The 27307-nt window shown below is 48.8% G+C and overlaps 1 protein-coding gene across 1 annotated transcript in view; it reads left to right on the top strand.

The window, feature by feature from the left end:
* Positions 1-27307, top strand: part of DPYSL2 (dihydropyrimidinase like 2) — a 79609-nt gene that overhangs the window by 32834 nt on the left and 19468 nt on the right. Inside the window, exons 4-8 of the mRNA XM_043927167.1 lie at positions 10710-10874; positions 13039-13100; positions 14044-14124; positions 15078-15146; positions 21131-21251. Of these exons, the coding sequence (XP_043783102.1) occupies positions 10710-10874; positions 13039-13100; positions 14044-14124; positions 15078-15146; positions 21131-21251 (498 nt within the window). The remainder of the gene's footprint in view (positions 1-10709; positions 10875-13038; positions 13101-14043; positions 14125-15077; positions 15147-21130; positions 21252-27307) is intronic.

Raw genomic sequence — 27307 nt, 5'->3', positions numbered from 1 at the left:
GGACTGGAGAAGTAAGATGGCGGCCGTCACCATTTCATCATATTCTGGTTAAATTGTCAGTAACCTCTTTGTCCAGCGGGTTGATCTGTCTCTATAAGAGTATTGCTTCGTCCCCTACTTGGGTCTTGGAAGGTGGCCATTGATCTAAAACAGAGACGGCTTAGAATAGTGAAAAGAGCTTTGTTTTTATTCCCTTAAATAGCAGGCAAATAAAGTGAAAATAGCAGCGCTGGCTGGGGTGACATCCTGATGCGTGCCTAGAGGTGGTATGAAGCGATGATGCTCTGGAATGCAACATGTTCATCTGTATTAAGAACTGTAGCTCACCCAGTAAGCTCACTCGACGCTAGAACCCTCTCCAGAGAAAACCATTTAAAGTAAGGGGAAGATGGGAATTCCCTGACTGTCCAGTGGTTGAACTTAGGGCTTTCACTGCTGGTGTCTGAGTTCAATTCCTTATAGGGGAACCAAGATCCCACAAGCCATGTGGAGTGGCTGAAAAAAAAGTAAGGGGAAGTTATTTGCATGAACATGTCCATAGGAACGTTATGTATAATAGAGGAAAAGTGGAAGCATTCTATAGGCTCAACACAGGGGAATGGTGAAGAAAGTTGTAATAGATTCTTCAAAGAATAATTCTCATAAAAAATGGAATTATGAAGACTCTAAGACAACATTGGTATTAAGAAAAAAGCCACAGTTAAGTGAATGTGCCCTGTGATTATACCCACGTAAAACAAATACACATGAAAATTGTATAAATATTAATTACATTGAATTTGTTCATAGTACTTTTCAAGTCTACTGTATCCTTCTACTTTTCTGTATATTCATTCTATTAATTTTTGAGAGTTTGATATTGAAACTCCAACAAAAAATCTTAATTTATCTACTTAAAAAATAATTGTAATATAGAATGGAACTATATGTAATTTTTTTCTGTATTTTCCAAGTGTCCTGTAAAAGTGTTGCATAATTTCATAATTTAAAAAATAAAAAAGAGAAAAAAGCAAAAAAGAAACAATATATACATGCCAGATCTGGAAGATGATCTAGAAACTGGAAGATGATCTAGAAAAAAGATGAATAGTTATGATTGGGATGGTGGGATTGTAGGTAATATTTTCTCCTGTTAATAAGAAAAGTAAAGAAAACAGTACAGATTTTGGATTCAGACCTGGGATTAGTTCTGGTATTGCTACATCTCGTTATGTGTCTCTAGTGACTCTTCAAACTTCCTGGGACTCAGATTCCTCATCAGTGAAAAGCTAGAACCATTTCCAAGGGTCTCTGGATCTGAGCCCGATTATAGCCACTAATGGTCTCTTCAAGTGGAGTCTGCTGGACTGCTTATGTCAATAAACAATTTGTGAAAAAAAAAAACAACAAAAAAAAAACCAAACAACTTGTGGGCAGTTAGTGCCATCATTGTGCACAAACTGTGAAGTTCCGTAAGCACTCTTGGTGGCTCCGGACCTGCTGTCACCCACCATTCACGGCTTGATGATGCTTTTCCTGAAGGTGCTACTGTGCACATCTACCTCAAGTGAGCAGAGAGCTCTTACATCCCTGGAGGCTGGTTTTGAAGCTCTTTCTGGTGAAGCAGGTGATTTCCTCCCCTCCCCATGCCGACCGGTTGCCTCTGGTGGGTCCCTTCCTGGAAGGTTGACCCCATGTTGCCTGCAGATGGGCTCTCAGACTCTCCATGTCTGCTTTTGATGAGTCAAGGAGAGGATTTCTGTGCATCATTTGGTTTGTAAATCCTCTTCAAGGATTTACACATCATAAATGGCCCTTCATTGCCACACAAAGATTGCGTTAGCTCTGCCTTTGATCATGCATGCAAGGAGGCCGTGTGCAAACTATACCCGAGCCTCAAAGAGAAAGGCTTTACGAGCTGCTGACATATTGACAAGCTCTTACCTGGTGCCCCAAATTGAATTTCAGTGACTCAGGTTGGCTGTATCCCCTCTGTCCACTGGGTTAAGTTCATTAGCTGCCTGCTTAAGTGAACCTGCATATGTTTTTGATGATGGAAGGGGGTTTAGGTTTGAAAAGTTGAGGTGTGTTCTTGATAGAAGGTGGTGGTTTGTTGTGTCTGTTGAACAAGGCAGGTTGGGAGTTGAGCTCTGAGACAGTGTCTGCAGAACTGCAGGTGAGTCCGGTAGCCTCCAGTTTCCTTGTCTGTGATGTGAGCGTTGTGAAACTGCCCTGTCTGCCTGATTTGAGCATCACCTGATCAGGCACACCATAGCACTTTGTGGACTACTTGCTATAGAGCTGTACCAAGGTGAGGTTGATATTGTTGCCATCAAACAAACATTGGCATGACATTATAAAATGATTTAATGGTCCTGTTCCTATTTTTAAAAAAAATTTCTGTAGGTAGGAGTAGATATGTTTTCGTAAAGTGAGGAGCTTTGGTTATGCCTTGTGCTAAATTGTGAAAATGGATTGAAAAGCCAAGAGGCCTTTCCATGATCATCGTTCGAATCGGAACTAATGCTGGGTTTGGAATCTGGGTCTTCTCTCTGCCCTGCTCCCCGCCTCTCCTTTCCCACCCTCTGTCTCTAGCTCTGATTCCTGGGCTCTCTAGGTTGCCTTCCAGCAGCCTGGAAGGAATGGGCAGCCTCCTTCCAGCAGGCCCAGGCCACGGGAAGGGAAGTCTGGGGGGCAGAGGGCATGGGCTGCAGGTATGGGGAGCTCCGAGTGCCCACCTGCAGCGTCTGGATGCACAGATGCCTGTGGGCAGCAGGGGCCACCCCTGATAGGTGCTGTAGCCTTGGCGCCCCACCTGCTTCCAGCTGCTTGGCATAGGGATTTGCCTGAGGCTGAAGAGGGCACAGGCCCCCAGATCCATCCCCCAAGTGAGTACTGAGTCTGAGGCCAAGGATGGGTCAGGACACAGAAAACTGCTTTGTCTGGGAGATGGGGTATTGGTGCTTTGGGGAGTCACACCAGGATGGTATGGGCAGCGCTGGGATGAACCCGGGGTGGGTTCAGGCAGGGGGGAGGCAAGGGTGCAATGGGCCGAGAGTGAAGGGGGGCGGAAACATGGGGTGTTGACAGCGTTCACCCCTGTCCAGAACTTGGCAGGAGACGCAGGGCCGGAAGTGAGCAGCAGCCTGAGAATGGAGCAGTGTCATTCTTATGTGTAGCTTTTAGTATATGGGGTTGGCCCAAAAGTTTGTTCGGGTTTTTCCATACACCTGTGGAAAAGCTCTAACAAAGCTTTTGGGCCAACCCAGTATTTTTTTTCCCCAAATAATACTAAAATAGTATTTTAGGAGCAGATTTCGTTTGCTCCATAGCTGGCTACTCATCAGATCAGTGAAGAGGCTGTTTGTTTGTTTTATAAATACATTTTACTGACTCCTGCCCTGGCCTTTATTCCCACCAGATCTCTAGCTTAATGATTCTAGCAGTGATCACTGGACACTGAATGGTTTCTTATGGCTTGACATGGTTGATATGAACATGTGTGCTCAGTTGCTCAGTCGTGTCTGACTCTGTGACCCCATGGACCCGCCCGGCTCCTCTCTCCCTGGGATTTCCTAGGCAAGAGTGCTGGAGTGAGTTGCCATTTCCTTCTCCAGGGGATCCTTCGGACCCAGGCATCAAACCCTCATCTCCTGTGTCTCCTGCATTGCAGGCAGATTCTTTACCCACTGAGCCACTGGGGGATAGTTGCTTAGTTTTAAAAGTGAGATAATGTTAAAGGAGGCTCGGGAAAGACAGAAATAAAAGGATGACCCTGGTGCCTCAAGGTTCGAGCAGTTGGTATGCCTGCGATTGTTCTAGATAGTTCTAGCTTTTAGGAAAGTGCTTCCTTGCATGGCAGGAGAAGCAGAATATTTGCACCAGGCGAGTAGTTAGCCCTGGAAGCATGTGGTTTAGAGGCATTTTAATATTTCACAACGGGATTTACGAGGGAGTTTTCCTTATGAAGTGTTGTATTAATAACTCTGCCTTCCCTGCTGGTCATTTAGAGCACGCTTGTGTAGCAGGCACTCTTCAGATGGTTTCTGTATTGACTCATTTTCACCTCCCTAGAAACCTGTGAGTTAGGTACTTGTATCAATCCCATTTTACAGATGAGGAATGTCAAGTCCCCAGAGGTTGACTGTCTCACCCACAGTCACATGATGAAGAGATGGCAGAACAGGCCAGGAACTCCGTCATCTGACCTCGCCCCTCCTCCCCTGCGTCTCCTGTATTCCCCGGCGCAGGTGCTTTCTCTTCCCTTTTTGCCTCTTTTGAGGACAAAAACCATGTTATCCTAACTGGCAGCCCGGACTCCCCAAAGGCTGTTATCTCTCCAGCAACAAAAGCCACACTCTGCTGAATAGGTCGCCCGGCCTTTGGCTGAGGAGACGCCGGCCCGGCAGCTCCAGCGATAAGCCAGCGGTGGCTGTGCTGCCATCTCCCTGGTGGTTTGCTTTTAATTCAGGTCCATTAATTTATCTCAGATGGAAATGGGAGGCCAACGTGCACACAGCTAAGCATGAGGCCTGGAGAAGGAGGCCCAGTGCTGATTCTGGAACGGGGGGCTGGAGAGGGGCCGTTCTGATAGGGTAAAGGCCCCAGGGAGCACGGGCGGTGTGTGTACTGACTACAGGAGATTCTAGACCTGCCGCTACAGGGGTCTGTGTTTGAGTCTCCAGAGAGGCAGGGGGAGAGCCTTCGGTGGGACCCGGCAGGGCTGACTCCCCACACCCATCTTCCTCCTGCTCCATCTGCTTATCCTCCCAGTAGGCTTGGAGTGTGGTTCCTGTTCAGCCCCCTCAATTCCAGGACAAGGACTGCGGGGGTGACTTTTCTGGCATCTCTCTATGTTCTAAATATGAAGAACTGATTAGAGACACTAACTGCTGGCCTTTTAAAAATCTGGGGTCTTAGATTATGTCAGGGCTGACTTCCCAGGTATGATGTTGTATGCACTTTAGCAAGATATTGCCCTTGTGGAGGGGGTACCAGACTGGGTGGAGGGTCTGAGGCTCTTTCTGTGTCATTTCTTACAACTACCTGTGAATCTTTAATTACCGTGATGGTGTGCTTGTAATTACCACAATCGTGTGCTTAGTCACTCAGTTGTGTCCGACTCTTTGTAACCCCATGGACTAGCCCGCCGGGCTCCTCTGTCCATGGGATTCTCCAGACAAGAATACTGGAGTGGGTTGCCAAGATCCACCAGGGGATCTTCCTGACCCAGGGATCGAGCCTGCATCTCCCGTGTCTGCTGCACTGCAGGTGGATTCTTTACCTGCTGGGCCGTCTAGTCTGCCACAAATACCATTGTTGTTGCTTAGTTGCTAAGTCCTGTCGGACTCTTTGCAGCCCCGTGGACTTTAAATAGGGTCTTTTAAATACTGCAAACTCCAAAGAGGCCCTAGATTTGAATTTTCCAGGAGCAGCAATGTATTTACATGGCGTTAACACTTTTCTGATATCCAGAACACATAACAATAGGATACCAAAACCACTCAAGGCAGTAAAAAGCAATGAAGTGCTGATATAGGCTATAATGGAGGAACCATGAAAACACCATGCTAATTGCAAGAAGCCAGACACAAAAGACCACATGCTGTATGATTCTTTTTTTTATATGAAATATCCAGAGTAGGCAAATCCATAGAGACAGAAAGCAAATTAGTGGTCCCTTAGGGCTGGGAGTTGAGAGATGGGGGAGTGGGGAGGGGCTGCTGATGAGTATGGGGTTTCTTTTTTTGGGTGATGTTCTACAATTAGATTGTGGTGACGGTTGCAGAACTCTGTGACGAGACTAAAAACCATTGAACTGTACAGTTTAAATGTGTAAATTGACTGGTATGTGGATTATATTGCAATAAAGCTATTAAAAAAAAGTGTAACGTCCTTTGACAGTTTTAAGAGAAATAATAAAAGTCCTTGGGAAAGAGCTGGTGTCCTCTAGATGCAAGCACTTCCAGACACTGGTTGGAATGCCTCAATTCAGGCCACTGCCTTGGGGCATGTTTTGGCTCCCTCATAAACCAGATTCACAGGCCTTCCACTGAAACCACAGTGGTGTTTCTGATGCTCCTCCTGAGGGTATGAAAACTCGGTACGTGCCAGACATTTCGCCAGGTGCTTTCACACGCTTTCTTTTTGTAAAAATTAATTTGATTGATTTATTTATTTTTAGCTGTGCTGGGTCTTGGTTGCTGCATGGGCTTTTCTCTAGTTGCAGCGAGCAGGGGATGCTCTCTAGTAACTGTGTGTGGGCTTCTGGTTGTGGTGGCTTTTCTTGTTGTGGAGCACACGCTCTAGGGCACATGGGCTTCAGTGTTGCAGCTCTGGGGCTCTAGAGCCCAGGCTCAGCAGTTGTGGTGAACTGGGCATAGTTGCTCCGCAGTGTGGGGCTCTTCTGAGACCAGAGATCGAACCTGGGTCTCTCGCTTTGGCAGGCGGAGTCTTTGCCACTGAGCCACTCGGGAAGCTTTCACATGCTTTCTTGAACTTCTCGAGGCCCTGCATGCATGGATGCTTGATGCCCATGTTTCATATGTGAAGAGATGGTGGTTCCAGGGAGTATACACAGCAGAAAGGTGATGCTGTGGGAGTCAGCATCAGAACGTGGGGCTCACCGACCCAAAGGCCGTCTTCTTTTCCTTGCCTGCTGCCAGACTGGGTTGATGAGATGTCCCTCTAAAGACAGAAGCCAGGCCCTCCCAGGGACAGATGACTTAGGACAGTCACCAGGGAAAAGGCCTGTGGGTGCCATGCAAGTCGTTTCCAGGCTCTGTCCTCCTCCTCGGGGTATCTCTGCTCCCTCCGGAAATGACTGTGACACTCTGCCCTGTTCTCTGGAGCAGCTCTTCCCAGGAGACCTTCTGTGGAAAGAGAACTGTGGGAAAACATGAGGAGTCATTTCGTGGACACGTTTCTGAGTGTCGTTCATTCTGGCAGGAAATGTGTTTATTCCCCAAAGTCCTCAGCTTTGCCTGAGCCCTGAGTTTTCAAGGGTTCATAACTCTAAGAGCTGTTTTTGGATAGGGAGGGAACCAGATATTTTTGGTACGTGATAAAGCTGTTGTGTAGAAAACAGGACCCTGATGGTAGAAGCGGCACAAGGGAATGACCTTGGCGAGGGGAGTCAGTGGGAAAAGGTTTGCACTCAGTTTCCCTGGTGGCTCAGTGGTAAAGAATCCTCCTGAGAGTGAAGGAGACAGGGTTCGACCCTGGGTCAGAAAGATCCCCTGGAGAAGGAAATGGCAACCCATTCCAGTATTCTTGCCTGGGAAATCCCATGGACGGAGGAGCCTGGTGGGCTACCTTCCACGGGGTCACAAAGAGTCAGACACGACTGAGCGACTAAACGATAATAACAGCAAGTGATACTCAGGGTGGTCCCAGGAAGATCCCTCAGCTCCCGGGGAACTTATTAGAAGTGCAGATTCTCAGGTCCCCGCCCAGGCCTACAGACTTTGAAAGTCTGGGAGTGATGTCCAGGAAACTGGGTTTTAATTAGCTCTTAAGATAATTTTCTCTGAAGTTTGAGGAGCCTAGCACCCGATGATCTTACATACGCTTGGGGTTGAACAGGAAAATCTGGTTGTGTTCCCAGGAGGGCATGCCCTTCTGAGCTTGACCTATCTTGCAGGGTGATGTATGAGCTGGAAGGGAGCATTCATTCATTTGTTGAAAATACGTATTGAGCACTTCCTGTATCAGTGCATCCACACCCTGCTCTGGGAGACTTTACATCCCATGGAGGAGGGTGGGGTGGGGTGGAGTGGGGGCTAGAGTCAGAGGGTAAAGTGTGCTCAGTCGTGCCTGACTCTTTGTGACCCCTGGACTGTAGCCCTCCAGTCCTCTATGCATGCCATAAAGTAGGGAAACCTGATGCAGAAACTGCTGGAAATGGGAATGTGACCCTGGAGTGCTGACATTTAACCCAATCAGAAGGGGGAAAAAAGCCGAGATGCCCAAGGAAAGAGCAAGGTGAATGGATTTCCAAAGAGAGGGCACTGCCCCTGCAAAGATCTGGGGGTGGGGAAGTTGGCAAGTCAAAGAATGAAACATGGCCGGCCACGGTGGCCTGGAGGTGGTGAGCAGTGGGTAGGTAGCAGAGATTACGTTGGAGAGATAAGTTGGGGCTGATTTTCAGAACCAAAAAGAGGAGTTTGAGTTTTGCTCTACAGATGATGAGCAGCTACCGGAGGCTTTGGAGGAGGGCAAGTGATGAAGCAAAGGGTGTGACTAGGGAAGATTCTGCCAAAACTATGATTGCTACTAAGTCGAATTTTAGTCCTTTTTCTTTTTTTTGCTGAGGGCAGGGGGAACCAATTTAGAAGGAAAAATTGGAATCACTTTGTCAGAGTTGCTGTGTTAGTAGATGGAACAGACTTGTATTAGAAGTCTACCTCCTGCAGAAAAAACTAACACAACATTGTAAGGCAATTATATGCCAAAAAAAATATACATCCTCATTGCTTTCGTTAGGTAACATTACATGTTATATGTATTACAATACCAGCTTTGTATTTACCTATTAATTACATATGCTGCTACTTATAAAAAGTAAATTTTGTCAGAAGAAAATTCAGCTTCGATGTTCGTATTTCCCAGGCATATAACGCCAAGCTCAATTGATTGCAGTTGAGCAGTGTCTGTGAGATTTGATCCAGTTCAGAAACTCAACCTCACTAGTGTTGCCTGCGCTGGCATTTTCTTAGCTGAGAACTGCTTACCTGGCTGTAGAAAATCTAATATATAAAAGAATGATTCATTGCTTTAGGCGTCAAGAGTCCTGGGTTTTGTCCTCTTGGTTGCATAAGTTTGAATTGACCTTGGACACGTCACTTTGGTTTGTATTTGAGTGTCTCTGGGCAGAAGATGAGTAATAAGAATCATGGCCATTGGGCGAGAGCTCTTCAAGACCTAAGAGAGACCACAGCCCATGCAAAGGCCCTGTGGCAGAGGGGAGCAGGCTGATAATATAGCAACTCAAAGGCGGCCACTGAGCGGCTGGTGAGAAGAGTGCAAGGGGCAGATGGTCCAGGGTGATTTCTAGAGGTAGGCGAGGATCTTGTCAGGAACTTTAACTTTTGTCTGGGGACTTCCCTGGAGTGCGCTCAGTTGTGTCAGAATCTCTGCAACCCCAGGGACTGTAGCCCACCAGGCTGCTCTGTCCATGGGATTTTCCAGGGAAGAATACTTGGAGGGGGTTGCCATTTCTTCCTCTAGTGGATCTTCCCCAGCCAGGGATCAAACCCACACTCCTCATTGCAGGTGGATTCTTTACCACTGAGCCATCGGGGATAAGACTCTGCACTCCCAGGGCAGGGGGCTTGGGTTTGATCTCTGATTAGGGAACTAGAACCCCCATGCTGCTACTCAGAGTTCGTATGCCGCAACTAAAGATCCTGCCTGCTTCTGTACTAAAGCCTGGCACAGCCAAATAAATATTAAAAAAAATTTTATCTGAAGAGTGAGGGGAAACCATTGGAGGATTTAAATTGGGGAGGGACGTAAGGTTGGACTTCCCTGGTGGCTCAGTTGGTGAAGAATCTGCCTGCAATGGAGGAGACCCAGGTTCGATCCCTGGGTGGAGAAGATCTCCTAGAGAAGGAAATGGCAACCCACTCCAATATTCTTGCCTGGGAAATCCCATGGACAGAGAGCCTGGTGGGTTACCGTTGGACATGATTTAGTGACTAAATTACATAATGTTGATAGATATGCTGTTTCATTGAATCCTCATAACCAATGTATGTGGTACGTAATATCCCTGTTTTTTAAAAAAATATTTTTCTTGATGTGGACCACTTTTTAAAGTCTTTAGTGAATTTGTTACAATATTGTTTCTGTTTTATATTTCGTTCTTTTGGCCCCGAGGCATGTGGGATCTTAGCTCCCCAACCAGGGATCAAACCCATGCCCCCTTCATTGGAAGGCGAAGTCTTAACTACTGGACCACCAGGGACGTCCCCATATCTCTATTGTAAACCAATCCAGAAACTTAGGGTCGTGGAGGTGGAGATGAAGTGACTCACCTTGCTGGTGGGGAGTGGAGCCAAGAAGCAAAGCCACGTGCGCCTGACTAGTCCTCTGTACTCCTTATCAGCCTATTTCAATAATAATATAACAATAACCGCAGTTTTAAAATGCTTTGAACTCTTAGGATGAACGATCGCCCTTGAATTACAAAGTGGTATTATGCTGCAGAAATCCGAGTGGTGATGAGATAGTGGATATGCTGGGGAAACTTTACATTTGATCTTAGCCGAAAGACGGAGAAGCAATTGCCGGGGACCTTTTAAAAGGCCCCGTCTGCGTGGCTCTGGTCCAGCATCTTCAAGTTCCCTGTCGTCTGGTGGAGGGTGTCCCTGAAATAGCTATCAATACAGAAAAGGGCTTGGTGGCTCCGGCTCGCCATTTGACACTGCCATTGTCCAAAAGGACTCATTGTCCGTGAAATGTGCCCGAGGTCTGTGCTTTCAGGAGTTTTGTGCCGGGAAATCAGATCTGGGCAGGTCATGCATGGTTTCACTGGAGCAGTCAGGCCATGCCAAGTTTCTGCTTTCTCCTTGTTGGGTAGTCTCCTGGTTAAGTGGATTCTTAGAACCTGGTGGTGGAGTTCCATCTTAATTTTGAGCCCTTATTCAGGGTTGAAATGGGGAAACAACTTCTGGCTTGCACACCTGGAAGCTCCTGTTGGTGACGACGACACTTCTCTTTCTTTCTAGTTGACCACGTGGTTCCTGAGCCTGGGACGAGCCTGCTGGCCGCCTTCGACCAGTGGCGGGAATGGGCCGACAGCAAGTCCTGCTGCGACTACTCTCTGCACGTGGACATCACCGAATGGCACAAGGGCGTGCAGGAGGAGATGGAGGCCCTGGTGAAGGACCATGGTAGGTCGCGCCCACCCGGCGCTCCCTGGCGGTGTTTCCGTCGCAGACCACGAGCTGCCCCAGCTCTGAGCAAAAGCTGTGTGGATGGTGCTCCGAGGGGCCGGCTGCGCCTGCCTGAGTGCCGGGAGGGAGGGCGTGGCCTGCAACTCTTGCTGGGCCTGGCCGTGGTCAGACAGTGGTCACAGCTTATTGGTGTAAGCACACTGCGTGTGCGTGCCAGCCGGGCTGGGGAGCTGAGGGTGACAGAGGGATTTGCTCTTAAAGGAGAAGAGTGCACCTCCCAGGGAGGACTCTGGGTAATCTTAGAGGAGAGCCCGGGACCCTGAGTCCAGGACTTTGGCAGCCTCTGTTTGCAAACCCAGGAGAACCAGGGTAGATTTCAGGGTGGTGAGGCTCTGGAACCACACGAGGTGTCTTTTTCTTGTTCCATAGGACTATCTGGGGGAGCCAGCTTCTAAGGACTGGGTTCTGAAAGATTCCCAGGGATGTTGGGGGGATCTTAATCACCTCCAGGTGCCTCTGGGTCCCTCTTATCCACAGAAACCTTAGGGGCTTGGGTGATGTTATCAGACAACATCATCTTTGGGGGTCTTCTTGACCTTGGCTGTAGACTGGAGATCACATGGGGTCACATGTTGACCTCTTTGGATCCAAATCATCAAGGAAACATCTATGCTCTATGGCTCTGGAACTTCTAGACTCAGAAATACCATGAGCTGAGAGTAAAATCTAGGCATGGATGTGGTAGATATCTATAGATACGGTGGGAAAAGCTTAGAATGATAATCTGTAGTCTGGGGCTTATTTCTCTTCTCTTCCACAAACTAGCTGTGTGACCTTGGCCAAATCACTTAAACTTGATGAGTCTCAGTTTAACAAAAAGTCTCACATGAGGATATTGGATTAGATACCCTAAGATTCATTCCCACATGGAGGTCCCACATGAAAGAAACTAGGTAATCCTTGACCTTTCTCACTTTTGCAAATGCTGAGACTCAAATGGATTAAATGCTAATAATGAGTTTACTCCACATCAGCCTGGAGGGTTCCCATAGCAACTGTTGCCTAGCAGGAGAGAAGGGCCAAAGTGTCCCAAGGCATTGAACACAGGCAGCTTCCAGCACCCCCTGTGGCTTGAATTAAGCTCTAAGGCTAGCAGGTTGTCAGTACAGTTGTTTACCCTTGTGATGGATGTTGAGCAGGGATGTTTGGTCTGCTGCTTTTGGAAGCAAGAACTCTAAAATGCGAGGGTGAGAACTGTGACATCTGCTGTTGCACCCACAGACATTTCTGAAAAATCAGCATAGAAGGCAGTCCGTTTACCGGAGAAAAGACATTTATTACAGATCTTTGAATTCACTTTCTTGTTAGAGTCACAACAGTTAGGAGCAAATTTCTTTTTAATGTTTAACTTTTAATTATGGTAGAATACAGCATAATGTGAAATTTGCTGTCTTAGTCATTTTAAATGTACAGCTCAGTGACACTGAGGACATTCCCACTGTTGTGCGGCCATCACCACCGTCCATCTCCAGACCTTTCTTTCATCTTTCCAAACTAAAACTCTGTCTCCGTTAAACCATACCTTTCCCTTCCCCCAACCCCCATTCTACTTGTTGTCCCTCTGAATTTGGCATGTAGGTGGAATCCTACAGTGTTTGTCCTTTTGTGACTGACTTATTTCACTTAGCAGAATGTCCTCAAGGCTCATCCATGTTAGATTCTAACATCCTGTGTTCGAATTCCCTTCATTTTAAGGCTGAATAATATTCCATTGTATGGATGGACATTTTGTTTAGCCCTTCATCCATGGACACTTATTTTGCTTTTACCTTTTGGCTATTTTGAACAATGCTGCTGTGAAAATGGGTGTGCAAATACTGGCAATTTAAAATTTTGATATAGTTTTAGAGAAAACTGTAAAAATATTAAAAAGAACCCTTTGGCACCCTAGTACCAGATTTTCCAGTTGTGTTTTATCACATTTATTTGCCTTATCTTTCTGCCTCTGTCTTTATCTCTGTCTCTCTTTATCTCTTCCTTTCTTCCTCCTTCTGAGTTTCTCTCTCCACACACATATGCATATTATGACTTCCTTATTCCCCAGATGATTTGGTTTATCTGTGAGTCATGTCTCCAGCTCTATGCTTTGTCTGTCCTCTAGGGGTGAATTCCTTCCTCGTGTACATGGCTTTCAAAGATCGCTTCCAGCTCACGGATTCCCAGGTAAGAAAAGCCGGCTTTTCTTACTGGCGTTTGGTACATTTGGGCCAGTGCTGTTGCCTTTTCTGTTTTTGGCAAATAGTTGCTTTCTAATGTTGTGTTAGTCAAATGAATCAGCTATATGTGCACATATATCCCCTCTCTCTTGGACCGCCATCCCAGCCCTCTAGGTCATCACAGAGCACTGAACTGAACTTCTGGGCTCTATCGCACCTTCCCACTAGCTATCTGTTTTACCCCTGGCAGTATGGTACTGGCAGAAAAACAGAAATATAGATCAATGGAGCAAGATAGAAAGCCCAGAGATAAACCCATGCACCTGTGGTCACCTAATCTATGGCAAAGGAGGCAAGAATATACAGTGGAGAGAAGACAGTCTCTTCCACAAATGGTGCTGGGAAAACTGGACAGCTACATGTAAAAGAATGCAGTGGGAGCATGCCCTGACACCACACACAAAAATAAACTCAGCGTGGACTGCTGCTGTCTCCACAGCTGCCTCTGTGTATGCTTACGGGAATGGTTGGTGGATGAAGTCCCTGATGTCACTCCCTTCAGGGGATGGTGTGAAGCCCGAGCCCTGGCCCCCCGGGACTGGTGTTCCCAGGCTCTGGAATCGGGCACCTGGCTGGGCAAGTATAACTGAGAGGGGTTCTCAGACCCCCCTCAGCAGACCTGGTGCAGAGCGGGTGCCACCCACCAGCTTCTCCGCATCCAAGCCTGTGTAGGTTACACTGCCTCTGTAGATTATCTGTTAACTACTGAGAGGTCCTTCTCTGCTACGTGTGACCAGAAACACTGCCCTCGGGCGTGTCAGAAAAGCTGGCCTTCATAGAAGCATCGAGGGGTCCTGGTGCTAGTCCTGGCGGTTGTCAGGGGGGTGGTGGTACTTGTGACCAGGAACACTGACGTCCCTGTCTCTGATCCCACGCCCTCCCTCTCTCAGATCTATGAAGTCCTGAGCGTGATCCGGGATATTGGAGCGATTGCCCAGGTCCACGCGGAAAACGGCGACATCATCGCAGAGGTGCGTGCTTCCGCGTTGTCACCGCCACGGGACCCCCTGGGCGAGACGTGGGCTCGAGGGAGTGGAGGGGCTGCCGTAGCTCACCTCCGGGGGGGACTGTGGCAACAGTCTTAGGGCAGCATGAAGATCGGAGACACACGCGCCCCTTGATGTGTTCTCAGGACGAACAGCCTTTCCATAGAGAAGTCCTTTCTCTCAGCGCTGTGATGTGGCTGCCTGCGGTGAGGCGGATGTGGACACCCGCATATAGATATGTCACACTGAAGCCCAGGACTGGGATGTGTTGGCTTTTAGCATCCTAGGGGATAGCTGTACTGTTGGGGAGGCTGTAACTGATCTGTCATAACTTAGGCAGCACCGGGGACGGGGTACCAAGCCCTCTTTTGTGGGGTCTTGGGATGAGGGTCAAAAGTGCCGCTTTAATTTAATTTTTGGTCATGCTGCATGGCATGTGGGATCTTAGTTGCCCGATCAGGGATCAAACCCGTACCCCCTGAATTGGAAGTGGGGAGTCGTAACCACTGAACCAGAAGGAAAGTCCCAGCAGTTCCATTTTGATGTCTCATCGGAGTGACTTTTACCCAGCTCTTGGCAATCAGGCTCATGTGGGATCCGGTTCCCCCTGATAGCCTTGTTATTGTTCAGTTCGTGTCCAGCTCTTTGTGACCCCGTGGACTGCAGCATGCCAGGCTTCCCTGTCCTTCACCATCTCTCAGAGTTTGCTGTCCATTGAGTTGGTGATGACGTGCAACCATCTCATCCTCTGTCATCCTCTTCTCCTGCCTTCAATCTTTCCCAGCATCAGGGTCTTTTTTAATGAAGTCGACTCTTCATATCGGGTGGCCAGAGTATTGGAGCTTCAGCCTCAGCATCAGTCCTTCCAATGAATATTCAGAGTTGATTTCCTTTCGGATGGACAGGGTTGACAGCCTGGTTTTCTTTAAACATTGCAGGAGCAGCAGAGGATCCTGGATCTGGGCATCACGGGCCCTGAGGGACATGTACTGAGCCGGCCTGAGGAGGTGAGTGCCTGCTGAATGGAGGGGATGAATCCGTGTTCTGGGGCGGGCGCCGCCAGAGCCACAAAGCACCCACTTCCTGCCTGTTGAGAATGTTGGTTTTTTTCCCTCGGATGCTGATTCTGGTCCCTGGAGAAGTCACAGTCGGCCACTGAGAAGTGTCTACACAGGCAAAGTGGAGTATTAGAATGTGCTGTGGGGTAAAGCAGTGTGGCTTGTTTAACCTAAAGACTCCTTTTCTGGCTCTTATTCTCCAAACCCTTCCTTGGGTAGACAAACACAAACAGCATTTGTTAGCATCCAGCAATAGGGGTTTTGTGGTTCATAACCCAGGGCCTCCAACATCCTGCCATAAAAGTTCCTGTAAGTATCTAGAAGGCAAAAGGGAGATTGTAAGTGTTTCCATGATAAGTCTACATGGAGTATAGCGCAATCAGCAGAGTGTGGTAGACCGAATCTTTCACAGTCGAGGGAGGAGAGTGCAGAGCAGGGTTCTTGCTGGCCCAGAGTTGAGAGTCACTGCTTTGGATGGTGAAGCTTGTGAGTGAGAAGGAGGGCTTACATCTTACGTGACAGAAGAGTCTGTTTTTCTAAATGAGAATCTGTGGCCTCAATATTTTTTAGGAGCTAGCTCTTCGAGGAAAGCCTCAAGGTCAGGCTTTGGGGTTCCTGGTGGCTCTGAGCAAAGAGGTTGCTGGGGAGTCTGATGGAAGTGAAGAGACTCTGTCCTGGAAAAAGGGACAGGCAGAGAAGGCAGATAAAATTGCCATGTGGATGACGACTTAAAATTAGGATTTTTCCTCCCAGAAACAGGTGGTGGAAGATGCTGGGTCAGAGGGGTATGGATGGGACCAGGGCCCCCAAGTCACAGCATCCCCACTGAGTCTGGGGAGCCCCTCCCTAACCCACTTGGGTTAGGACCTGTGGGTGCAGGGGCTCTGCTCTGCCTAGAAGAAAATGGGTTCTGAGCATGTGGCGTTGAAGGTGCCATCAACAGGCTGCCTGGGGTGAGGAGAAGTGCCTCGTCTCATCAGGCTTTTCTCCAGGCTTTGTGGGGAGAGATGAGGCTGAAAAAGGAGAAAGAATATAGGAAAGAGGCAGAAAAAAGCAAAAGCGGAAATCACTTGGAATGTTTGCACACACTGAGGGCTTAATTTCCTTGTTCTGCTCTTCTTACCACATATGTGCACACGTACACACATACAGAGATATATACACACATACACAGAGCATCACAGACACACAGACATATGCACAGAGACTCATAGAGTCACAGACACAGTTACATCCATATACATACACAGACACACAGACATATACACATACAGTCACAGAAACAAGAGTCACAGACACAGAGATACAAATGTTACAGATACCCACACATAGACACACACACAGAGTCACAGACACACATAATTGCACACATGTGCATACATAGACACAGGCACACCAGGGCACCTTCACTACCATCTGAGACTCGGGACATTTCCTTCAGATGAAAGGATAGCTGTGTCCAGGGGACCCGTTCCATTCTGCTTGCCTGTGTGTGGTGCTGCCTGGAGGCAAAACCTTTGTCACCTGGGTCTCTTGTGTAAAGAAATCACAGGGGTGTGAAGTTCAGCATCAGAGAGCTAGCAAGTGCAGTTCCTGCCTGCCCCCCTGACCACCCTCAGTGTACACACAGATACACAGCCGGGAGCCCAAGCTCCATGGGAAGCCACTGGCCTGTGTGAGCAGGCGATGACACCTGGGGCTGGGCTCCATTAGAATGTTTACTCTTCACCTTTATCCAGGAGCCTGGCTGGGAGCCCCTCCCCTCCAGTCCCAACCGTCCAGGAGAGAAGGGGAAGAGGATGTTGTCTTCCGAGAGTAAACGTCTCTCCTCCTGTGGCCCAGGGCTCCTAGTGAGAGCCGCCTGCTGGTTTCCATTTCAGAGCCTTCCTGGGGGCTTGCTTCCCGTCTTGCTTTCCCACCATCTGCAATGCCTCCCCAGGTCCCAGCACACCCCCATCAGAAAGCGAGTCCTCCCTGGGTTTACTGAACAGGCCACAGCTTTCAGAGAAGAGGGGGCCTGGTTGCCATTATGACCACAAACGTCACCTGTTTTTCCACCCTGAGGCATGGGATATTTCTTTTGCAGCCGCTGCTGTGTTGGGACCCCTAGAATCCTCCTTTGGGAGCTGGCAGCCCCAGCAGCATTCCAATATGGGGAGGTCCTGGCTCCTTGAGGGGGGGTCCTGTGGTCCCACAAGAGGCTGCTTTTGGGACTGTCTGCTTTCCAGGGGCACCTGCTGCTGAGCTGATTCAGAGGCACTGACTCGAGGCCAGGCACAGTCTGCGGTGCTTCTGCGCAGATGCATCCTTAGGACAGCCATGTGAGCCGCCAGGCGCCAGCTGGCACCTTCTCCTTTGGCTCCCGGGGATGGCTTTTCAGTTCAGTGGTAGGGATCTGTTAACAACAGTGTGTTATATTCTATGTAGGGCCTCCCAGGTGACTCAGATGGTAACAGAGGCCCAGGTTTGATTGCTGGGCCTGCAATTCAGGAGACACAGTTTCGATCACTGGGTCAGGAAGATCCTTTGGAGAAGGGGAATGGCTACTCTCTCCAGTATTCTTGCCTGGAGAATTCTATGGACAGAAGAGCCTGGCGGGCTGTATAGTCCATGGGGTCATAAAGAGTTGGACACGACTGAGCGACTAACACTTTTATTTTTCACATGCTGTATATAAGCAATAAAGAGAATAAAACACGGCGGCATATTGAGGGAACTGAGCTTTAGTATGAAGTTAGAGAGATGCTGCCAGTGCAAAAAACACAGTTAATAACATAATTCCTTCCTGGTTTCATGATCCATTGACAGCGTCCTCATGGTTAACTTGAACTTGACTTGAACCACGCAAAACATGCTCTTCTTTCTGCTGCTCTTTCCAACTCACCGAGTGAGATGGCTGGTAGGATTTCCCCCAGTTTTCAGCAGAGAAGATTGAAAGGGAGACAAATAGGGATGCAGAAATCTATTAATAGAAACCTCCTGTCCATCAATTGTACCCAAGAGCTTATTTTGATGGAGGCACTGCTCAGCCTGTAGGGGATGTCGAGATGGATGAGAAAGTGGTCCTTTGTGAAGGGAATTTTGGATGAGCTGGGGGGTGGGGGGTGGAGAAAGGGGGAGATGCAGAGTAAGTAGATGGGGCGACATGTGATGGGGTTCTGAGCCAGTAAGACTGGTGTCGGGGGAGTTCCCTGTTGGCCTCGTGGTTAGAATTCTGGGCTTTCACTGCCGTGGCCCAGGTTCAGTCACTGGTTGGGGAACTGATATCCTTCAAGCCACGCTGTGTGGCCAAAAGTAAAAACAAAACAAAGCGTGCATGTATGCGCGCGCACACACACACACACACACACACAGCCTGTTGTCTGGGTGGAGAGTGGGGACCCAGAGGTGAAGGTGACAGAATTTTTGATGGAGAAGGAAAACTCCTAACTGGCATGGGATGACCGGGATATGGTCATAACTTGGGGTGGCTCATCTTTAAAAGCAGAAAGCATGGCTCAGGTGACCACTTAAATCCCTGGCAGCTCTATAAAGAAACAAAGACAAAGTTTTATTTTTAAACATAACACTGTTGTCATAATACTGAAGCCAGATTTCAGTGTGCCTGAGACAATGTATGTTTTCTAGCAGAGGCATACATGTGTACTGGGCTTCCCTTGTAGCTCAGTTGGTAAAAAATCTGCCTGCAATGCAGGAGAGCCAGGTTTTATCCCTGGGTCAGGAAGATCCCCTGGAGAAGGAAATGGCAACCCACTCCAGTATTCTTGCCTGAAGAATCCCATGGACAGAGGAGCCTGGTGGGTACAGTCCATGGGGTCACAATATGTACCTGCAGAAGGGTATGCATGAATCCTTCCATGGTTCTGGGTGAAACTTGGAGAGGTGGGGTTTACATGACCTTTTCTCTCCACGACATGACCTTACTGCCCAGCTGGGGAAGGGGAGGGGTCAGAACTCAGTAGATGAGCCAATCCAGACAGGGCTTTGGGACCCAGATTCTCCCACCAAACCAGTCTTAACAGAAACCACTCCTTTTGGGGAGCGGCCCCCTGGAACTGGTACTTCTGCTCCATTTATTCCCTGATGAGCCTGACTGTGAGTTCTGGTTCACCCCAGGCAGTCCTGGTCCACACCCATTGCCCCAGGCAGTTATGAATGGTGCCTCTGTTTGCTTTCAGAAGAGTCTTATAAGATAGGGACCGTGAATTCAGGCAGTCACCTGCACCCCTGGAAAGCATGCGGATTCTAGTGGAGTCCTGTTTGCACATCCCCTGTGTACTTTTTGAGGTGACCGCAGAGATGCAAGACGTCCCTCCTTCATGCTGCCCGGCCCGAGGCCCTTCTGTTGTAACTGGAGCCACGGAGAGGGGAGGGTGATCATTCAGCTATGCCAGGAATTAAAAACACTTGGATGTTTAATGAGCTTTTTCAAGGGCTGTTTGGTTTGCCTGTGGGTCTCTAGACATCTCTCTTCACATAGTTGAAGCCCAAGAGACCAAGTATGAAGGATGCTGTCCTCTTATATTAAATTAGATCACCCGTTAGCGCAGTTTACAGAACTTCAGTTCTTGGCTGAGCTCCCATAGAGATTGGTTAGCTAAGATGATTCAGTCTGGAGCTGGTCATGTCTTATGAAAAGTGGCTGCTCTTTATGGAACCAGCCTAGCTTTAACCATTAACCTGAAATGAAGTCACTTACTTGCTCAGTGAACATTTTTGAGCACGTGCTGGGTACCAGGAGCTACCCTGGGAACTGCCTAGAGGAATCAAAAAATTCAAGGAAGACCCAGCCCCTCGCCTGGAAGAGTTAGTGGAAGTCAGCCTTTTGCCAGAATTTGGGAGGGAGCAAGAAGCTTTCTGAGGTCCTCTGTCTCATTATTGCATTTGTTCCTTCAGCTGCCCACTGATTCCTCGGTACTGCTGATTCCTCTGTACGATACAATGACCTAAGAACTCGTCTTACCTGTTCAGGTGTTAGCGGTAATCCCTTGGGGTCTTTGGAATATCATTCACTTTCAGTGAACAAGTGGAAGTGAAAGTCGCTCAGTCATGTCCAACTCTTTGTGATTCCATGAACTGTAGCCTGCAAGGCTTTTCTGTCTATGGAATTCTCCAGGCCAGAATATTGGAGTGGGTATCCTATCCCTTGTCCAGGGGATCTTCCCAACTCGGGGATCAAACCCAGGTCTCCCGCATTGCAGGCGGATTCTTTATTGTTTGAGCCACCAGGGAAGCCCCATCCCTTGGGGTCTTTGGACCATCATTCACTGAAGCATCAGGTTTAAAGAATCAGGTTATTGGTTAGAGCAGCCCTCCCATCTCGTGTGGAAGGGAGTACCAGTCTATGGCTGGTGATGATGGGTTTGCCCATACAGAGGGGCCTTTGGTTTACACAGATCTGCCTGCCCCTGTTCCCAGAGCGCTGTGAGATTGCATTGTTCTTTGGGTGAGGCTGACTTCATTTTTGAGCATGGGACTGAAGCCCAGCACAAAAATTCCATCAGTGGATATCTTGACTGGAGAGACCACACGCTTGGAGTGAATGCACCAAACTGGGAGCCATCGGTTTCCAGGCATGGTGGCTCTCAAACAGTAGCAAGCATAAAAATCACCTAGAGTTGGTAAGACCCACCCTTCTGGATCCCACCCCCAGAGCTACGGACCCTTTGGATATGGTGGAAGGGCCTGAGACTCATGAGAAAATGCATTCTTTTACAGACTCCAGGTGGCTGCTTATCACACCTAGAACCATCCACAAGGGTCAGCTGGGCAAGTCACTACCCTTGCCCTCTGTGCCGCTGGTGGGTAGAGCCCTGGGCACACATTGGTTTCTGGTTCACTGTAGCCCCTCCCTGTGGGTGGAGAGCAGCCATGAGCTCAGGGAACTCACAGAACAGTGGACACAGTTCTCACACTGGGATGCTCTTCTGCAGGTCGAGGCTGAAGCCGTGAACCGTTCCATCACCATCGCCAACCAGACCAACTGCCCCCTGTACATCACCAAGGTGATGAGCAAGAGCGCAGCGGAAGTCATCGCCCAGGCCCGGAAAAAGGGTAAGTGTTGCCCGCGGTCTCACTGTGCAAGCGCAGGTTCTGGAGGGGTCGTAGGTGGGGGCAAGGGCTGCTTTTCCAGCTCCTGCTGCCAAGTGGGTCGCAGCGCTCTCATCACTTTGCAGCATTAACCTAATTACATCTGGGTGCGGCGGGCAGCTCCTGTTTCTCGCTCTGTTCCGGGGCTGCAACCGTGTTGGTATCTATTTAAAGCTACGCACAGCGCAGGGTGGGTGGGCCACACGCTTTGCCTCCTGCTCGCACTTCTGTAGAAGAGTTGGATTTAATTTGATGCAGTCTAAATAAACCAGGCACATACACAGATGACGTCAGCTCCCATCTGCCGCAGAATCCTGGGGAACCTTCCATTGCAAAGTGCGCTTCCGCTCTGTGGCTGGGAGTGATTTCCGCTGGCCTGTGTAAGAGAGGCTTGTGGGGGCGTGGCTCTGCCCCGCCCCCCGGCTCCCCTCCCCCCACCCCACCATCATATCCTGTTCTGGTGCCCCAGTGGCGCCCTGTAGATGGTGGTGATATATTCTGGGCTGAGGCTGGCTCTTATTTCCAGCGGGAAGGTTCTTGGAAACTAATCTACTAAGTACCGTTCCAGGGGATGTGCCCTGATCACCTTATCCATTATGAATGCAACACAGCCCTACTGTAGCTACCTTGACTATGAGTTCGGGTAATCACACCACCATGGTCTCTGCTTGGGAGTGTAGCTCAGTATACAGAAAGGGAGACTGATGCTGTTTAGTGGACTTGAGGTGGATCTTGGCTGGATCTGGACAAGAGTATCATAGAAGGATCTTCCCTCCCTCTCTCCTTTCTTCCTTCTCTCCCTCCATTATATTTCCCAACCCTATTGTCTCTGCATTTCTCCATCTCTGTCTCCATTTCTCTCTCTCTCTTGACTTCTGGCTCTCTTCTGGTCTCTGCATTACTTTCTTGGTCTCTCTGTCTCTCTGTCTCATTCTTTTTTGACTTTGTTATCTCTCTTCATGTATCTATTTTTTCTCCATTAGCAAGGGAGCCCTCTGACCTCTCTGCTTTGTTCTCTGGTTCTCAGTGGGATGTGATCCACATGGATCAGGAGGATTTTTTTTTTTTCACTGGTGGGTGAGTTGGTGCAAGACTTAGAACAGATTGCTCAATGACCACTGAGTCAGCTTGTCCCAGGAGCTGATGGCTTCTAGATGGCCCTAGCAATGAATTCCTGGCCCCTGTCCTCTGGAGCGCCCTTGGGGTCTCAGTCCTCAGACTCTGCTTGAAATGGTTGCTGCATTTACCAGTGTTTCAGAAACCTGCCCTCTCCTGGCAGCAAGAAGGAACTGCCTTTTTGCAATGGAACATCTCTGGTGGCTGAGTTGGTAAAGTATCTGCCTGCAATGCAGGAGACCACCTGCAATACAGGAGACCCTGTTTTGATCCTTGGGTGGGGAAGATTTCCTGGAGAAGGAACTAGCGACCCACTCCAGTATTCTTTCCTAGGAAATCCCATGGATAGAAGAGAGCCTGGTGGGCTACAGTCCCTGGGTTTACAGAGTCGGACATGACTTAGTGACTAAACTATCACCACCCCTGTTCGCTTACTTAGAATTGGCTTTGAATTATGTTTCTAGGAGATGTGGATGATTACTGCTGGTGACCCTCCCTCACTGGGGCCCTTTATCACCCAGGCACACATCTGCAATGTGGGATTCAGCCTCAGCACCCAGCGCTAATCACAGTATTGCTGCTTCCATGTAGAAGGGAGACAGCTGGCACTGTGTCTGAAAATGGGAAGCTGGGCACAGCTTGTTAGTAACCATACCCTGCCCAGATGAAAATAAGAAACAGAAAGTTAAGCAAACATTTTAATATAGTTTCAATATAGTTAAGCATTCAGTTTATCAGAATTTGAACACTGCAGCCATGCTTTCCAATTCCAGCTCGCACTTGTCAGAATTGCAAGATGGAAGTGTCTCAGTCTGGGGCAGGTGGCCCTGGTCCTGCTCTGGGGCTGGTGGCCCTGGTCCTGCTCTGGGGCTGCAGAGCTCTGGGCTCGGGGCCTGCCCTGCTTGCTAGCAGTGCTGCGGCTCCTCCTTTCTGTGTCTCAGCTCTTCCATTTGAAGCTGGAGTGTGTTAATTAGAGTCCAGGTCCCCTCTGATACTCTGTGATTCAGCGCCCCAGGATGTCCCCGTGTTTTCCTTATGATCTGGAACCTGCTTGTGTGTTGGGGTCTAAGCACCAAGAAGGGACTTCAGTCTCTTCATTCAGAACCTTCAGGGTGAGTCCAACTGTGCTTGCTTGTGGTTCCCAGGGTGGTTCTTGCATTCATCAGCTCTCGCCCCGTAGACCTTGAAATCCTTTGATTTAGATGAACTTGAGCCACCAGAAAAGAATGTCTGGTGCATCCTGGTGTTAATTAGCAAGAAGGAGAAATCGTAGCCTGCTTGTAGGCTCTTTCCATCTTCTGGGAACTTCATAATTCCTTTGGGAGGCTCTGGGGCAGGAATTTCTATACTTGCTTTACTTTGCAGCTGAGTAAACTGGAGCTCAGAGCTGCTGAAATGTGGAATTGGGCTTTGATCATCTGCATCTGACCTCACGCCATGAAGGTCCCCACTAATGTCTGACTTACCTTCCTGTTTTGAGATTGTTTTAATATGGGAGATGCTGTGGCTATCTCCTTGGTATCTGTTGGTGTTTAGTTCCTTAACAAACTGGGTTGAAACTGGACTCTGACACTTGGCAAAGTCATGGAGAATGTGGAAGCCAGGATTCCCCAGTGACCAAGAAGAAAATTAATATAAAGCCGCATTTGAACGTTAGTGCTCTGGGATCAGCATCCTGTCCTGAGACAACTCCCAGCTCCACTAGGCATTAGCTTGTGATGCTGGGCAGATAACTTACCATCCTTTGGTCCCTTTTTCCGATCTAAATGGGGAGGATGGTAACAGTGATAATCTCCTAAGGCAAGGGTAACGCCTAAATGAGATACTGCCCACAAGGACTTTATGATAACTGTACCTGATACTGTGATGATTGAAGAGTGAGCATGTGTTAGTCACTCAGTCGTGTTTGACTCTTTGCAACCCCGTGGACTGTAGCCCGCCAGGCTCCTCTGTCCTTGGGATTCTCCAGGCAAGAATACTGGAGTGGGTTGCCATGCCCTCCTTCAGGGAATCTTCCCGACCCAGGGATTGATGCTAGGTCTCCTGCATTGCAAGTGGGTTCTTTACCATCTGAGCCACCAGGGAAGCCCAAGATGGAGCCTGAGTGAGGCCTGTTTTCAGGGGCTTTTAACCGGCCACAGCGTCATGCGGGCTTCCCACAGAGCCAGTGTCGCCACTGTTGTCTCCTCCATCCTGTCATTCAGCAGGACAGCCTCCCATCAACTCCAGTCTGCAAACAAGGAAGTGAAGGAAGACACAGCCAGCACCAGAATACCTTGGGCAGTTTTCACCCTTCCAAAGAGCTTAGACCCTGGTCAGTTTCAAAGGCCGATGTCACAGAAGGACACCGAAATGTGAAAATGGACTATCTTGCCCCAGATCATCCAGCCTGTAGGAAATAGAACCCTTAGATCTAGACTCTGGGCTGGTTCTCTTTTCATGAAGAATCCATTGTAGGGGTTTCTCTCACATGGGCTCCCTCCGACTGCATTTTATCCACGTGTGGGCTTGAACATGGTGTCGATGCCTTCTGTGTGTGAGTGGTGGCACGTGGGCCGTGCCCAGTGACCTCATCTGAGCCACATCCCTCCCCCAGCCCCAAACCCAGATGCAGAAATGTTCACAACCCAAACTTGAGACAAGACTTCCTGTGCCCTGAGGTTCAGTAGGAATGGCGGGGGTGTAATGAGAAGCACATGGTCAGGGGCTCTGCGAGGACCATCCCAACTTGGGGACAAATCCTTTGTGTTAAGTTAATGCACAGCCTAGTAATCTTGAGCCCAGAGAGTGCCCCATTGGTTGGGCTGTGAATGAATCTCACCAAAATTTGTGTTAGGCAGGGCTCTGGAGAAACAGAATCTCTCCCCTTCCCCCACCCCCCTCTCTCTCACACACACACACAGATTTTAAAGAATTGGTTCATGCATTGTGGGCACTGGCAAGCAAGTCTGCAGGTAGGCTGCTTGGTTGGAGATTCAGGAAAGCATTGATGTTGCAATGGGAAGTCGTCTGGAGGCAGAATTCCTCCCCCATCAACCCCCTCATCTCAATAGCAGATGCTTGCAAATTGGGAATTCAATTCAGCCACTTGTAGGGTGAGACCCTGGGTTCAGTTTTCGGTCGGTTTGGCTTTGAGGCTGCTGGATATGAGGATCTCTTTTGGGGTAGATATAGAAACTTTTGGTTCATTTATGGGACCCTTGAGCTGGGAATTTTTTTTTTTTTTTTTTTCTTTATGAGCTGGGAATGTGAATCCCTGAGTCATCCTTGTCTTTCCTCACTTTGTCCAGTGTAATTAAGAACAACCAGCTAATACTGTCATACTCAGGTTGACAAAAACGTTCTAAGGTATCAAATATACAGTCACCCAGAACTTTGCCTCTTGTAAGCACTTGATGTGGTATTTTGTGCATTTCTTTTGCCTCATCATCCTGTGCATTGCCAGCGCTGTCTTATAAGTACTGAAGTGGGGTCATTAGTACCTTAAATCAGGTTAGAGAACCAATTCCAGAAACCCCAGAACCCATCCAGAAAACTTTTAAGATTCTGTTCCTTTAGAATTACTCTCGGTACCAGAATCTGACAGGGTTATCCGTGCACAGGGCCTGGGGTTCTGGCCTGGGGTCTCTGAGAGGAGAGAGAGAGTGGTGTGTGTGTATGTTTCAGCTCAGTCCAGTCACATAGTCGTGTCCGACTCTTTGCGACCCCATGGACTGGAGCATGCCAGGCTTCCCTGTCCATCACCAACACCTGGAGCTTGTATATGTTTGCGTAGGGTTTTTTTTTTTTGGTATTTTGGGTTTTTTTTTTTTTTTGGTTTGTTTTTGGCTGTGCTGCGCGGCTTGAGGGATCTTAGTTATTGGACCAGTGATGGAACCTGTGTCCCCTGCAGTGGAAGAGTGAAGCCCTAATCACTGGTGTGGGAATTCCCACCAGGGAATTCCCAGTGTTTATATAATTTTTCACTGTGCTTTTAAGGATGTGTTTTGAAATACACACACACATACGTTTTCCCATTGTTTCTCTCTGGGTTTGTCCTCCTGCTTCTTGTTCATGGGAAATGACTAACCAGCCGGGCGGGAGCTGTCAAACATCTCTGATCCCCAGCCTGCCTTTATTCTCCATGAATGCGCTCAGGCCGTTGTGAATAAACACCACCCCAGCCCTCCTGTTCCCGGCCATCCTAGGGAGCCTGCCAAAGGCTGGCCCGGGGTCATCTCCTTCAGTTTAGATTTTCCCCGGAGAAGAAAAGCATGAAGGTCTAACTTGCTGCCAAGAAAACATCAGCAGTGTATTTGGAGGCGTGTAGAAAGGCCAGTGAAGCCTAGTTTGTGGTTTATTATTATTAGTGGTAATTATTTCCGGGATGCAGTGTCTTGGTGTCTGTGGCCTGGCTGGGGTCTGGAAGTCCATCCGTGGCTGTCTCAGGTACAGTGTTCATAAAATGGGCAGAGGTGGAGGCCTCCTCTAGGGTGATGTAGCTCCTGCCCTGTCTTTGGGGGCTAAAGAGGAGAAAACCCAAAAACAGCAAGGACTTCTGAATCCCTGAACAGGGCAAAGCAGGAATGAGCTGCAGAGATGCCTTCCTCTTTCTCCAAGTCCCCCATCTTCACTTGGCCCTGGCCCAGGAGTCCTGGCTCAGCCTCGGGCTAAGGAGGCAGATCTGGTCAGCCATGGCCTTGAAACTCCGACCCAGTTCTGGGTTTTGCAGAAGCTGAAGGCCGAGTTCATTCCCTTGTGTCGAGCTGTGTGGCCTGTGCATAGACAAGATGGGCCTCAGCTCCTTCACCAGCTCCCGCATCCCCACCTGAGTTGTGTTTTGTGGAGTGAGATGAAGGCTGAGGTCAAGGGCGCTCACACTTGCAGGATGCGTTCCGGGAACCAGCCCCTCCTGGTCCTCAGGT

This window comes from Cervus elaphus, chromosome 16 (genome assembly GCF_910594005.1).
Source record: "Cervus elaphus chromosome 16, mCerEla1.1, whole genome shotgun sequence".
Classification (NCBI taxonomy): Eukaryota; Metazoa; Chordata; class Mammalia; order Artiodactyla; family Cervidae; genus Cervus; species Cervus elaphus.
Note: the sequence above shows the minus strand (reverse complement) of the source record. Positions and strands in the feature narration are given on the sequence as shown.